Consider the following 16,483-nt stretch of genomic DNA (forward strand, 5'->3'; position numbering starts at 1 on the left):
AAGATCAGTTTGGATTCCGTAGAAATGTTGGAACATGTGAGGCAATACTGACCTTATTACTTATGTTAGAAGAAAGATTAAGGAAAGGCAAACCTACGTTTCTAGCATTTGTAGACTTAGAGAAAGCTTTTGACAATGTTGACTGGAATACTCTCTTTCAGATTCTAAAGGTGGCAGGGGTAAAATACAGGGAGCGAAAGGCTATTTACAATTTGTACAGAAACCAGATGGCAGTTATAAGAGTCAAGGGACATGAAAGGGAAGCAGTGGTTGGGAAGAGAGTAAGACAGGGTTGTAGCCTCTCCCTTATGTTATTCAATCTGTATATTGAGCAAGCAGTAAAGGAAACAAAAGAAAAATTCGGAGTAGGTATTAAAATCCATGGAGAAAAAAATAAAAACTTTGAGGTTCGCCGATGACATTGTAATTCTGTCAGAGACAGCAAAGGACTTGGAAGAGCAGTTGAGCGGAATGGACAGTGTCTTGAAGGGAAGATATACGATGAACATCAACAAAAGCAAAACGAGGATAATGGAATGTAGTCGAATTAAGTCGGATGATGCTGAGGGAATTAGATTAGGAAATGAGACACTTAAAGTAGTAAAGGAGTTTTGCTATTTGGGGAGCAAAATAACTGATTATGGTCGAAGTAGAGAGGATATAAAATGTAGACTGGCAATGGCAAGGAAATCGTTTCTGAAGAAGAGAAATTTGTTAACATCGAGTATAGATTTAAGTGTCAGGAAGTCGTTTCTGAAAGTTTAGAGGTAATAGTCTCAATGACTGACTAACGTAAGGCAGCGTGACCTTTCTACACTGATACTGTGAATGGCTGAAAGCAAAGGGAAATCACAGCCACAATTCTTAACAAGGGTGTGCCTTTATGATACTAGCATCACCATTTGTAAAATATATCGAACGTAAAATAGTCTCCTATTCAGACTCCTGGTGGGGACTTCTCTAGAGGCTATCATCACTAGGAAAAGTAAAACACATTCTATGGGTAGGAGTGTGGAATGTTAAATCTCTTAATCGGCTAAACAGGTTAGAGAATTTAAAAAGGGAGAACATAGAATGAAGTTAGATATAGTAGAAATTAGTAAAATATGGTGATGGGAAGAACAGGAATTTTGGACAGGTGAATACATGGTTGCAAATACAAGATTAAGCAGGTGCAGTGCATGAGTAGGTCAAATAATGACACAGAATGGTAATGTGGGTAACCTAGTATGAACGGCATAGAGAAAGCAATATCATAGCCAACAGGGATAGAAAGCCATCACCTACTATATCTACATCCATACTCAGCAAATGTAGTATATTCCCAGAGTCTTCATTTAATGCTAGTTCTTGAAACTTTGTTAGTAGACTTCCTCGGGATAGTTTACATCTACCTTCAAGAGTTTGTCTCTTCAGTTTCTTCAGCATCACTGAACCCCTCTCCCGTGGATACAACAAACCAGTAACCATTCGTGCCACTCTTCTCTGTGTACATTCAATATCTGCTGCAGTCCCAATTGGTATGGGTCCCACTCTCTTGAACAATATTCTAAAACTGGTTGCATGAGTGATTTGTAAGTAGTTTCCCTTGTAAACTGACCGCACTCCCGCTGTATTCTACCAATAAACTGAAGTCTTCCATCTGCTTTGCTCATGGGTGAGCCTATGTGATCATTCCATTTCATACACCTAGAAAGTGTTACACCCAGATATTTGTACGAGTTGGTCAATTCCAGCCGTGATTCACTGATATTGTAGCAACAGGATAGTACATTCTTTCATTTTGTTGAGTGCACAATTTTACATTTCAGAACTTTTAAAGCAAGTTGCCAATCTTTGCACCACTTTCAAATCTTATCAATATCAGACTGAAATTTATGCAGCTTCTTTCAACTGTACTTCATCATAGGTAACTGCATCACCTAAGTGACACGTTACAAGTTTCCGTGCCGAGTAGCTCCTAATGTCCTAATGTACAAGATAAGAGAAAGTCTTCAGATCATTAAGTATGACGAAAATTTAAATTATTAATTCTGATTTGGGGGAGAGACTGCAATTTGACAGGAGGAAAAGAATGGGGAGTGGAGGAACATGCAAAAGGAGAGAGGTATCTTAGTGGAGGACACATGGTGTGATTTAAGTATTATGAAAGAGGCTTATATATGTGGAAGAGGCAAAGAGACACTAGAATACATAATGGTAAGAAAGATTTCAAAACCAGGTTTACAACTGCAAAACTTTTCTAGGAATAGATGTGGTCTCAGACTACTGGTTATCAATTGCAGATTAAAACTGAAGATATTGCAGAAAAGTAGGAAATTAAAGAGAAGGAACGTAGATAACCTTAAAGACCAAGAGATTGTTGATCGTTTCGAAGATAGTATTAGGCAACAATTCAGAAAAAAGGGGAAAGGACTATTGTCTAAGACAAATGAATAGCTTTGAGAAATGAAACAGTGAAAGTAGCAGGGGATCAAATAGGCAAGAAGACAAGATCCACAAGAAATCCTTGGATGACACTGCTACTGTCGTCGTCTTCAGTCTGAAGGTTTGATGCAGCCCCCCACACTAGTCTATCCTGTGCAAAGCCTCTTCCTCTCTACTTAACCACTGCAAACTAACTCTATTTGAATATGCTTATTGTACCTCGAGTCTCCCTCTACAGTGTTTACCCCCTAACTTCCTTCCATTACCAAACTGACAACTCCTTTTTCCCCCAATTCGATACAGTACCACCTCATTAGTTATTCGATCTCCCAATCTAATCTTCAGTATTATCCTGTAGCACCACATTTCAAAAGCTATTCCCTTCTTGTCTGAAATTATTACTGTCCACATTTTACTTCTGTACAAGGCTACACTTCAGACAAATATCCAGAAGGAAAGACTTTACAACAAATTTATATTAAATGTTAATATCCTCTTCTTCAGAAACACCTTTCTTGCTATCACCAGTCTATTTTGTACCTTCTCTACTTCAGCTATCGTCAGTTATTTTGGAGCACATACAGCAAAATTAATCCAATGCTTTTAGTATCTATTTCTAATATTTTCTAATATAATTCCTCAGCAACACCCAATTTAATTTGCTTTACTTTTGTTGAGACTTTTTTTACTACTTCTCCCCAAAGTTTTATTCCCTTTCCGAATTTCTTCTTGCTTCCATTACTGCTTGCTCAATATACTGCTTGAATAACATGAGGGACTGGCTACAACGTTGTCTCACACCGTTCTTAGTCACTGTTTTCCAGTTATGTCTTATGATGGCATACTTGTTTTCACACAAGTCATAAATAACCTTTCATCCACCTGGTAGATGAATATGCAACACACAACACTGAACAGCAGTTTCAACAAAACCTGTGTCTTTTGGAGTCTTCCACATAACACATCCTGCACCCCAGAGTCCATATAACCAAAACTATTAATAAACTATGTACTTGCGAACCCTCCCCCCCCCCCCCCAACTCCCCTTCTCTCTCTCTCTCTCTCTCTCTCTCTCTCTCTCTCTCTCTCTCTCTCTCCCTCTGTGTGTGTGTGTGTGTGTGTGTGTGTGTTTTCTATAGCTGTTTAATAAAATTAACAATAATTTTCGTCATCATAGCTGACAGTCATATGTAGAGCTGAAGGAGGACAACTCACCGAATATTAGTAGCAATGAGTTGTCAATAGGCACACAAAATGTCGGGACTTCAGTTTGGCAAGTAAATGGGAGTGGGGCACTGTGGCAGGTAAAGGATGAAAACAGGCAGAAAAAGGGAGGGAGTGTTGGGGAAGGGTGGTTGACTGTTCAGAGGGGGAGGATGCCAGTATGCGAGAGCAAGAGGTCACAAGTGCATGGCAGAGGAATATGTAACACAGGTACCAACCCCAGTGAGCTCATGCGGTGCACGACGACTATCTTTGGTGTTACGTCACAGGTGTCAGACTGCTATTCACATCACACTCCAGTTTTTTAAAAATAGTTCTAGGTTTTAAATACTAATTTAATAATTGTTTTTGGTAATACTTGCTCTAAAGGTAATTTTTTAGTGGACTTTAACTATCTTGTACTGTTACTGCTTTGAGTACATTGCTATATGAGAGTGCTTTTTCCAGTATGTTGTGCATCAAAGTTTCTCAGCTTTGTTTACATTTCGTGGTGAGCAATTGCGAGGTTGGAATGGATCTGAAGGCTAAGTTTTATTAAATCTGGTTGTGTGTTGTACTGAGTTATTAATTTTAGTATGAAATGACTGTAGAAGAAACTTTCGGAAAAGTTCAATCACTGCAGAAGGTTAAATTTTAAATAAATAATTGTGTGAAGTGTTCATGGTGGTAATATTAGTGGTGAAGTAATGTGTTAATAGTAGTAATTACATTCTTTCCAGAGAGTGAAATTTGAAATCACTGTAGTTAGTTAATAAAACTGTTTTACTGCAGTTGCATAAATGACGTGGAAAAGGGGGCTAGGGAATGGGAATTGGCAACTGGTAAAAAAAGCTGCTAGGAGGAGGATATATTCAGACTGTTTCACTTGGTATATCTCCAACAGATTTGACAAACTGTCAAGAGTTTGGAGGAGAGAAGCCTCTTGTAGCTGTAGGTGTACGGAATATGCAGCAGACCTCAACAGTTAAGAAACCAAAGTCAGTTTAATTTCGAATAGAATGAAGAAGGTGCTGCTGTTAGGTAGTTCTCATGTCAGGGGTCCAACTCAACAGTTGCAGGAAGCGTTGGGGGTGTGAGAACCAAGTGACCATCAGTGTGAGCATAGTGCAGAGTTGTCTCAGGGTCTTCATAACATATGGGGGTTATGTAAGAATTTATGAAAGAGGCTCAGACAGTGATTGTGGGTGGAGCTGGGAACTGTCTTTGCAGAAGTACGACGTAGATGATAACCTGAAACGGGATAGCTACTCAAACTGGTGGCACAAATCTGCACCTTGAACAGCTGTCCCAGAGTCACGATCAGCCTCATCTTAATACCACTGTTGGATTATTTAACATGGGGCTTGAGATGGCACTGATGATGGAGGGCATAACTCGCTTTGTGAGGTTCCAGTTGAATTTATAAATTGTTCAAACTTCACTATGCATGATCTGCATCTCAATGGATATGTGAAGGGGTGGAGGATCACTAACGGAAAAATTCCTAGCTACTAAAATGCTTGGTGATGTTAACTCTATCATTATTGGTAATCACAGCAGTACTTAAGCAAAGTGACTATTCAGAGGCTTCCTACACAGTGATAGGAATTAGCTGGCTATTTTTACAAGAAGCTCTTTGAAGAGTGGAGAGTGGCAATATATGTGAAAGACGGTATTCCATTTTAATTTCTTGATGCATCAAAGGCCTACACCTAACGGATCACTGAATGTTATGCATGGATAGCTGAATTTAGTGGAACTACACTTTTAATTATAGTTATCTACAACTGTCATAACTGATTCCAGGAGGCTTCTGTTCAGACTAGATAGAATTCTTGGTTCATTTTACAGAAAGTACCAAAAATTAGTTGTGTGTGATAATTTTAATATCAATGTTAAAAGTGATTTGCAATTAAACGAATGCTCGAAGATCTAAATTCGTGTCATCTGATGCAGACTGTTTTCTGTATTGTAAAAGTGCACCAGAATAGTAGCCCAACTATAGAAAACATTTCTGTTCATTCTTCATTACTAGAGACACACACTGTTAGTAAAAGGGTAAATGGCCTTTCAGACCATGATGTGAGAATTTTAATGTTAAAAGAATTTTTTTCACAAACACATTATATATAATTACAATCTATTTAGAAATGTTAATCCAGTAGCAACAGAGATTTTTTAAACCTCATTAAAGAGCAAGACTGGCAGGAAGTTTACAGAGCAGCTAACAGATGATACATATAAAACTTTTTTCAACATATTTATCTTGCTCTTTCAAAGTTACTTTCCATTATAATGTTTAAAACAGGGTACTGGCACTAACAGGCAACCTGGATGACTGACTAATTGGATAAGGACATCACGTAAAACAAAGTGGGAACTATATCAGAACATTGGGGATAGTAGAGATCCAGCTGCAGTAGTCCATTACAAACAGTACTGTTAGGTGCTTAAAAATGTCATTAGAAAGAATAAAAATAAAACCATATAGTCAGCCGTGAAGAAAGTGGCTAGCCAGCAGGTTGAGCATACAAAAGTCAATACATGTAAAGATGTTTTTGCTACTGATAAGTCAGATACACATACTGTATTTAACAATCATTTTCTGAATATAGCACGACTTAAATGAAAACCAAGTTTCCACAGAGAATCGTATAATTGGTCAAGACTTCTATTTGAAATATACCTTCATGATATTCACAAGGGGGGAAACTGAGCCAATAATTACATCACTGAAGACTGAGCACTCTCACGGATATGATTGAATATCTAGCAGGATGCTAACACACTGTGCTGCATATGTTAGCGGAGTACTCAGCCACATCTGTAATTTTTCCTTTGGGAATTGTCAGTTTCCTGAATGATTAAAGGACTCAGTAGTAGTAGTAGTAGTAGTAGTAGTAGTAGTAGTAGTAAAAAAAAAAAGGGATAAGATAGAAAATTTTAGACCTATTTTCATGCCATCGTGTGGTGCGTGTGTGTGTGTGTGTGTGTGTGTGTGTGTGTGTGTGTGTGAAAATGCTATATTCTCTTTTCCTCATGGGGCACTGGACACATTAAATTATTAATTACATCAGATGCAAAAAGTTTGCTTTTGTTAATTGATATCCTATTTTAAACTTTAAAAAATTCCCAGGACTGACATCTTGCCAGTGTCAATGTCAATAGTAGGCAAAAATCATTGAGATTCTCGACTCCTAGGATGGATGAACCATATATGTACATAAGTAAGTTTGTACAGAACCCTCAGAGTACGAGTCCTACTCACAATTGGCTAATTTTATTTGTTAACAACAAGACCGTATTTCCACGAATTAGCACTTTCACTCAGTCAGTACTAGGCAAAAAACCAATCTGCACTTGGACTGCACCTCTGACTCACATTCAGGAAGGCATGCAGTAAACTGCTGCTGCCACAGGAATTAAAAAATCTTAGCAGTAATTCTCACACAATCATGCCTAAACTGAAGAATTTCCTGAAAGCTTACTACCGGAAGTTCCTAGAAAAATTAAGGTAATTCTTGAGTTATATTGTTGACTATGGTAATACATATTCTCAGCTTGCCATCTGCCTAGGCTTTGTCTGCATTTTATTTTATTATATTAACCAGACATGTCTTCGGCCTGGAATCTCACCGACAAGGGTAAAACTGTCTTCAGTGACGAGGCCCACTTCAAACTGAGCCCCGATCACAAACGAGGGTGTGTCTGGAAACGCCGCAGACAGCAATGGGATACCAACACGATAACCCACCCTTCGGCCTGAAAACTAGGAGTGCTGGCCTGGGGTGCCATTTCTTTTCATAGCAGAAAGCCTTTCATTGTCAACTGCAGCACCGTTACAGCACAGCAGTAAGTTGACAATATTCTACGCTACATTTTGTTGCCCTTCTTCGAAAGACATCCTGGGGTTAACATTTCTGCAAGATAATGTCCATCCACACATGGTGACAGTTCCTAGTGTTTGTCTTTATGCTTGTCAAATCCTACCTTGGCCAGCAAGGTCACCAGATCTCTTTCCAATTTACAACATTTGGAGCATTATAAGCAGGGCCCTCTGACCAGCTCGGGATTTCAACAATCTAACATACCAATTGCACAGAATTTGGCACAATGTCCCTGAGGAGGGCATCAACAACTCTAATAACAGTGTGAAGCTGTATAGCTGCTTGCATAAGGAGGAGGAGCATTGTTTGTCTGTACATGAACTTTTTTTTTCCTTAGCCTGTGTTAAAAGCTTTCAATAAATTTTCACGACTACAGAACTATATATAATCTCATGTAATATTTTACTCATCAATTGAAAAGGCAGGGGGGGGGGGGGGGGGGTTTGATGAAGAAATTGAAACATCAGCGAAACAAGTATGTGTGAAGAAGTAGTTTTGGTCAAGCACAACCTTTTCGAAATGTAGTAACTTCAAAACTGTTTTAATTTTCCTACCTTTAAATTGTTCAAGTGTCAATCTTTATTCAGTTGCAGATGAATAGTTGCTTTTCTCTTTTTGTGTTCATCGTTTACATTGCGAAAATTTCATTTCTGTCATACTAGAAATATGCATTTATTTCCTGTAAGTTGCGCAACACAAGTTTTACCTTTTCAACCTCTTTTACATATCATTATTCTAGATATCAATATCACTGCAATAAACTGCATAGTAGCAGCCTTAACAAAAATTTCACACAAGTTATTTGAGACAGGTTACAATACTAATGAAGAATGCTTTCACTGAAACCAGACGTGGAACACATCTAAAATTGGGACAATTTATTGAGAACACAATTCCATTCACGTATGCCATTTCCGAGCAGCAAGTTTTCAGCAAATAAACCTGTACCTGTACATAATAGAATAATTTTGTAAACATCTTTCTAAGAATGGTTGCATCATGTGACAAACCATGGACTATTATTCTTAAGGATAAACCACAAAAGATAAAATATCATGCAATACTCACCGAAACTACCCATGCACCAGCACCGTTCTGCTCTGTATATTGACGAAGAAAAAGTTTGTTTTTTTCTCTAGTATACAATCCCTTCCTCCTCTTAACATGATTTGCTATAACATGATGAACTTCACAAACATCCTCATCACAGGTATCTACTCTTTCCACTTCATACTGATACAAATGAGCTGGTGGTTCAAAACACCTGCAAAAGGAAATTCTATAGTAATACATGTATCACATTTCTACAAAAGTAATATGTGACCTCTTACTTCCCGCAGGTGTCAGTGTACTTCTACTTTCCTCATCAAGCTCTTTTGTTCAACCTTGTTTCTTGACGGTGTAGGCGACAGGGAGGGGGGAAAAGGGGCGGGGCAGGCGACGGGGAGGGTAAAGGAAAACATTGCTGTGGGCGGAGCTTTTGTAATTCACACTTCTGCTGCTAGGATTGCATAGCGTAACTCATTGTCAGTTCAATGCCACCTGTGCTGTTGACCTGGCTTCTTGTGTTCATCTGTAGTGACTTTTGGCTAGCTTGTCCTTGTTTTCTTTTTTATGATAGTAAGTTTAAGTGAACAATATGCAGCTTCGAAATTTCGTTTCCTACTCAGTAAAAATGCTTTTGAAACTGTTTCAATGTTGAAAACAGCTTACCAAGATGATCCTATGGGGAAAACTCAGGTGTACAAGAGGATTGCTCAATTTAAAAATGTCAACATGTTTATTCATGACAAATATTGTTCTGGATGTCCACCAGCTGCCCAAATCGATGAAAATATTGAAAAGATTCGAGAGTATTTGCTCACAGACCATTTTAAGAAGATTGAGAAAACGGCGTTCATCAAAAAAGACTATTTGTGACAGACAGAAGACTGGTTCTTCGACCACAACAATGCACCTGCACATCCATCCATCTCTGTTAGTTTTTGGCTAAATATGGCATGGTTCCATCTGACTTGGCTCCGTTCAACTTTTTCTTATTTCCACTTGTGGACAGGGGTATGGAACGATGCCACTTTGACAACACTGAAGAAGTCAAGGGGAAAAAAATGAGGTAGGAGCTATAATCCATTTCTGTAGATGACTACAAAAAATGTTTCAAACAGTGGAAGCACTGGAGGGACACATGTATTAGTTGTAATCAAGAGTATTTTGAAGGGGATAAGGTTGTTTTGTAAACAGTTTGAAAATTCAAAAAATAATTCCAGTTTTTTGTGTATCCCCTCGTGTTCTGGAGAAGGCCTAGCTACAAAAGTTACAATCGTAAGATCCTGAGAGCACTAAAGTGTTGTTCAACTGCAGCAGTGACAGTCCAGCCAGCAGCTTCAGCAGCACCAAGGAATTCCTAACCCAACGGTGGTTAGCGAGTTGATACAAAGAACTGGTCATCACAAGTACTAGGCCGGCAGTTCCATCCTCATTAAGGAAACAGTGGCAGGTAGGTTGCTTGACCAGCACAAAGAACTGAGACTTCTGTTACCTTTAAAAGTGAAGGAATATCCAAATATCAAAAATTCAACAGTAATTCAACCGCTCATTGTAGAACTAGTCTAGTACCCCAAAATCACCAAGACATAAATCTGCCTGTGGCTGTATACGTGCAGATCGATATGTGTGTGTGTGTGTGTGTGTGTGTGTGTGTGTGTGTGTGTGTGTGTGTGTGCGCGCGCGCGCGCGCATACCTGTCTTTTTTTCCCCCTAAGGTAAGTCTTTCCGCTCCCGGGATTTGGATTACTCCTTACCCTCTCCCCTAAAACCCACATCCTTTCGTCTTTCCCTTTCCTTCCCTCTTTCCTGATGAAGCAACCTTGGGTTGTGAAAGCTTGGAATCTGTGTGTGTGTTTGTGTGTTTTTTATTGTCTCTATCAACGTACCAACACTTTCGTTTGGTAAGTTACAGCATCTTTGTTTTTAGATATATTTTTACCTTCTAGGTATTTATATTTGACAGCTCAACTTCTGAGAGAGATGTCCATTCCTCTTCAACTGAACTGCCTACTGTGGTGTTCATTATCACAGCACCTACAGCCTTAGAAAATTTCAAATGTGTGTCATCATCCCTCAGGAGTTTAGTATCTAACCTCTTTCCATATTTATTCTTCTCGACAATTCTCAAACCTAAGTCTGCTCTTCATCATTACTAAATTGTGGTCTGAGTTTATATCTGCTCCAGGAATATGCCTTACAGTCCAATATCTGATTTTGGAATCTCTATCTGACACTGATGTAAACCAGCTGTACTCTACCCACATTTCCAGGTGGCCTTTTTTTAAGATTACTTTGTCACTTCATGACTTTTAAACAGTGTATTCACAATTACTTAATAAAATTTATGGCAGAACTCAGTTTTTTTTTCCTCTGTTATTTTTACTATCAAGCCCATATTCTCCCACAATGCTATCAGTACTCCTCGCCCTGCTACCACGAGCTAGGCAGCACAGTTATGGAACAGAACATGGGACAGTGCTTTAGCGAGGGATATGAATACTTTTCTGAACTGAAGCAAATAAATGCAGCAGGGGTCGATTTGGATGTAAATAACATCAGTGAGTGATGTGTTAAACGACAGTGGAATATTGGTGTTAAAACTGTATGGCATTTGATGAGGGAAACATTAGGAACCTGAAGCAATACCATGAAACTGACGCAGGAAATTGACAGATGAAAGCATTAGATGGCTGTAAAAGGAACTATGAACAACACTGAGGGTTTGGAAATATCTGTACTGTGAGCTGTAGGACGGTTCTGTGATGCAAGGAAATTCATTTGTATGTTAGTAATCACCACACCAGGAAAGTTAAGTAACTAAGGTGAAATGAAAACAGGAGCCATATGCATGAGGGAAGCATCGAGTTGGAGATATGATGTGGCTATTTGTGACGTGACTAGTGTTTAACTATGATCCTGAGGTTGGGCAGGAAGGCAGACAGCACATCCTGCAATCAAATTGGTCATGATGTGTAAACAGGTGCTGTAGAAATCCTGTGTGACCATGCTGGTCAGGGCCAGTAATGTGTGAGCATAACAAAGGTGAAAAGGAAACCATAGAGGGAAAATGTGGATGGAGAAGGAGAGGGGGGGAGGGGGAGGGGGGAGGGGGGAGGGGGGAGGGGGGAGGGGGGAGGGGGGAGGGGGGAGGGGGGAGGGGGGAGGGGGAGGGAGAGAGAGAGAGAGAGAGAGAGAGAGAGAGAGAGAGAGAGAGAGAGAGAAGATGTAACACACAATATAGTAACAAAAGATGGATGCTAAGAGGTTCAGATTGAAAACTAGAAAATATGTAGACAGCAATACACCAAATATTATTTAGAACACTGTATATAGTGCCTTTTGCTTCACCATTTGAGTCTTGCTTGCTTTCAAAGTGCCAAATAACACCCAATACTATTTTTCTCCGTCAAGAGCTTTTTCATGGTTGAAACAATATTCATCAACACCAAGCACTCTGAGGTAACATTACAGTGCTTGGAGAAAAAGAGGAAGTGCAGTGGACATAATACCGTGTCACACCAGTTAAGAGGACTTTCTGCAATTTTGAACATATTGTCATGGTTCCCAGAATCATCTGTGGTGCCTGCAGGGTTCGTACAAGACAGTAGCGATATCACTTGAACAATCCACCATTTTTTAAACCATTGTTATGGTCTCCGGCTTTGTAGGTATTAGGTGATGTTAAAGTTGTGTTTCGTATGTTTCACGTGCTTTTCCACTGATTTTGTGTTCAAAAAGTGCAGTGAAGAGGGGTAATGTTCGGAGAAAATTGTTTACAAAGCCCTTGACAAGTCTACAGATGAAAAAAATATTTGATGACAATTCAGATTACACAAAACCTGAAAATTGTAGCAATTCTACATTTTTTGAAGATGAGTTGCTCCATATGTTTATCATATTATTTTGACAGATTGTGTTGTTGTGAAGAATTCTACTTCAGGCGGACCAGGAAATGAATGTGAGCATTAAGACTCCAGTAAATGTAACACTGGTTTGTGTATCTCTCCATGTTTCAATTTGCATCACACTGCACTCCACTATGAATGCAAAATTTTGTTTTTATCTAATGTTTGCGTTTCTTAAGATGTAAATTAGCTGTTAAAGATATATAAACAGAAAAATCACACATCAGCTTAAACATTTATATACTACAATTTCTTTCTTTTCTTTCTCAGATAATTACTGTTAAATTTAACTTTCATCTTCAGATTCAAGATTTAACACTAGCAATACAAAATGTGCGTATTTAAAGCAGTCTAATAAACCTAAAAATGTTTTGAAATTCAAACCACAAATTTGTACACACCAATTATAACTAAAAAAAAAAGATATTTTAACTAGTCCACAGATAATGGCAGCTAAGTGCAAGACATAGCATCATTTGTGTTAAAAAATAAAAAAGGGAAATTTTCCTATTTACATTCTTATTTTTGCACAATATAAGCTTAAACAATGATTAAGATAACAAAAAAACCATTAACACAATATGAGCAAGCAGGGTGAAATACTGTTAATTTCTGATGTCACCATCACCTACCTGTTCTGTATGTGTGTAGTCTTCAATACACTGGGGTATTCAAACTCTACCCTAGCACAATCATCTAATCATTGACGCCACCTACCCACCGGCAGCAATGCTGACAGCCGTTTTACATGCTGTTGTGACTTTTTTTTTTTTTTTTTTTTTTTTTTTTTTTTTACGCACCAGAGTAATTGGTTAAGACAAAAAAGCTGCAAGCATGTAACAGACATACATAATTGGCAACGACTTGTTGCATCAATGTTCTCTTTGCTAAACTGTTTTAACACTGATCAATCACATACTAAGAATGCTGTTAAGAGTTCATGCAGAGTTTGGGATAGCACTGATGATGTCTGATGTAATGCACACTGCCCTGGCACCTTTTAAGAAAGCTGACAAGAAGAGGTTCATAGCACATGGCCTACACCTCAACAGATGTTACAAACCAAACTGCCAACCTAAATCTTTTTAGGATAACGAGTGACAAATCGGCTGCAGCAGCAGCAGCAGCAGCATAAAACTCATCAACATTACACCACCTTGCACAGAAGATAACCGTTACTAAAATCAAGATATATTTTTTGAACAAAAGAAGAAATCTGTCATCACTTTCTAGTAGCACTTAGCAGCTGTCAATCACTAAGGTAGACAACGTGTATTTATCCAGTTATAGTTCAGTTTTATTTTCCCAAAACAACTGGTGTTAACTGTGCTTTCACTGAACCCTGGCTCAATTCTGGAATTCCGCAAAATGTTACACGACTTAGTGGCAACACATGAATAAAAAAAACAACTTTTGAAATATAAAATATTTTATTGTGTTTATACCTGCTATCTGGGTTGTTTATTGGTTTCTCTTTCTGCATCTCCTCTTCTGTTGGAGCACGTACTTGCAGAATGTGACAGTCAACCCTACAAAACAATTTTTAAAATAGGTAATAGCTGTCTTACAAAAACAATTTACACAGCTCTATGCTTTAAGTAAACTTACCACTTATTTTCACCAAACAACACCTCCACCACTTCCCCGACGAAGTATCTGTCTTTTATATACGAGTAAACATCTTCCATCATTTCTTTCTGGGATGATCGCTGCGTCAATGATGCTAAATACAACACTGGTACTTTGAGCTGTAATTTCAAACAAACACCAAAAAATATGGGAAGAAAATAATACCGCACACAAAATTACCCATATAACTGATAAAACTGAATTGTCAATAACAAACTGTTTTGCTACAATACAGTGGGATAACATTAACACAGTGTGAATGTACCATACACAACCATTAAAAAGAAACTATCTGTTTAACATTCCATCATCAATTATAATTTACTACGGTAGATATCTTTGTAGGTCAAAGTGCAATAAACTGCTCTAATATTGTGTACAGAAAAATAGATTCATGAATATTCGAGGATCAGATAATGATGATGATGTTTGGAGGAGGAGGAGGAGGAGGAGGAGGAGGAGGAGGAGGAGGACAACACAAACACCCAGTCCCCGAGCAGAGAAAATCCCCAACCCGGGAAGGAATCAAACCCTGGACCCCTTGATCCAGAGGCAACAACTCTAGCCACTAGACCACGAGCTACAGATGAGGATCAGATAAGTGCACAGTACTAGAGACGTTGGAGATACTCGCCAAACATCAATGAAGTCTGCAGAAGAGTAAAACTGGCATAGACCTAAAGCAGACACAAGGCTAAAAAACATCTACACCTATAATATTGCATCACAAGAAGTTCAGATGTGTAACATCAAGTTTTCTTTGCCAGCAGTTTGGAAGCTATGACGTTGTGTAATAGTAAGTGTGATAAGAGTCCCTTCAGATAAGAATGTACAATGATAAATGAATAAACAGGCCTACAGGAAGTACCTATTTAAGTACAATGGAAACGGAAAACCATATTTATGATAAAAGTTTATACAAATAACGACAACATTCAAAATTAACAACTACATCCACAACTATATTATTTAAACTGCATTTGCCATTAACTAACATCTGTCAAACAGACTTCAAAACATCAAAAAACCACTCATACAATCCTTACTTGAAGTACTAGACATTATGAACTGGAATAAAATTGTGGAGTTATTCAAAATGTACGTGACCTCTTAATTACTATATTGTGCAGAAATTCAAATGAGCACAGGGCAATGTATTATCCTGGTGGCAATAGTCAGAATTTTTGGAACTGCATAAACAGTTATTCTAAAAATGTCCCAACAAGTCAAATAAAAAAACCAAGCAACAAGAGCCCCTACTACTATGTACTTAGAACCCTTAAAGGAAAAGAATGGATATCACCATCTCAGTTAATATGTACATTTTGACTAGCTCTACTGTGAATTAAAATGCGAAGGGTATAGCCCTTTATATGTGGCATTAGCACAATCTTGAGTTGAAAAGTGTCCACTACTTAACACAAATTTTTATATTACCTCGACAGGAAATTCCCTCAGAGCTTTTCTTGCTTCTCTTTCGCTGTTCAACGCTTCCTGAAATGTTAAATCTGGTTTTCCCGATAGGCCGCATGACCATACTAGGGAATTGCACTGTATGATGCGTTCACAGAAATCGCTGAAACATAAATTATGCTTTTTACTGTGTTTCAGGGGCTATTTGCATGAAAACTGAAGTCATCATCAATGAGAACGTAAAGCTTGAAAAGCACAATCACATACATCAATGGACGACATTACATACTAATTACAAAACGTGCTTTTGAAGAGATTTCGCCATTTAATGACAGTTCTCGCTCTTGGATGAGACTGTGCTACAAATTTCAACAACGAGGTCATTTTTTAACAAGTAACAATCATGGATACTCGTAGGGCACAGTAAAATTATCGTGAAAACATACTTACTCGTAATTCCGGAACACTTCGTTAGTCATCTCGCAATAAAACACTTCATCTTCGTCGCGCAAATCTTTCGGTGGTTTCACTCTTCTAAACGGTTCTTTGTGAAGATAGGGCATTTTACACAATGACTAACACGTATTTGCTGTTTCTAGTGTAATCACACGTATAGAACACTGTTTAATGCGTTATCATTAATCTGTAATGCTGGTTTGCCATCAGGTTCTGTAACAACAGCTACACTGCCTAGAGTACGTAATGAAGGCTCCAGGAGCAACAATAACCTGCATTAAAGAATAAAATACACTAATCTGTTTCCATTTACCAATGATGATGTATAATTATTTGATCAAAACATATTTAGTAAGGTGATTGCACTTTACACACTTCCGAAAACCGCGATTGGTACATGGAATAAATAAAAACTAGAAACAGGCGGCAATTTTGTATACAAGCATGCCAACATTAGCAGAAAGGTCCATGACTGTACTCACAGTTTCTCGTAAAGATAAAAATATAATGTAGCCA

The 16,483-nt window shown here is 38.3% G+C and overlaps 1 protein-coding gene across 3 annotated transcripts in view; it reads right to left on the minus strand.

The window, feature by feature from the left end:
• Positions 1 to 16,395, minus strand: part of LOC126188973 (bromodomain adjacent to zinc finger domain protein 1A) — a 129,961-nt gene extending 113,566 nt beyond the window's left edge. For all 3 annotated transcript variants that reach the window (XM_049930746.1, XM_049930747.1, XM_049930745.1), the window contains exons 1-5: positions 15,962 to 16,395; positions 15,536 to 15,674; positions 14,078 to 14,217; positions 13,915 to 13,998; positions 8,586 to 8,781 (exon numbers count right to left, since the gene is read on the minus strand). In XM_049930746.1, coding sequence (XP_049786703.1) covers positions 8,586 to 8,781; positions 13,915 to 13,998; positions 14,078 to 14,217; positions 15,536 to 15,674; positions 15,962 to 16,074 — 672 coding nt within the window. In that variant the 5' untranslated portion in view covers positions 16,075 to 16,395. The remainder of the gene's footprint in view (positions 1 to 8,585; positions 8,782 to 13,914; positions 13,999 to 14,077; positions 14,218 to 15,535; positions 15,675 to 15,961) is intronic.
• Positions 16,396 to 16,483: the final 88 nt, after the last annotated feature.

The sequence above is a fragment of the Schistocerca cancellata genome, chromosome 5, assembly GCF_023864275.1.
Source record: "Schistocerca cancellata isolate TAMUIC-IGC-003103 chromosome 5, iqSchCanc2.1, whole genome shotgun sequence".
Classification (NCBI taxonomy): domain Eukaryota; kingdom Metazoa; phylum Arthropoda; class Insecta; order Orthoptera; family Acrididae; genus Schistocerca; species Schistocerca cancellata.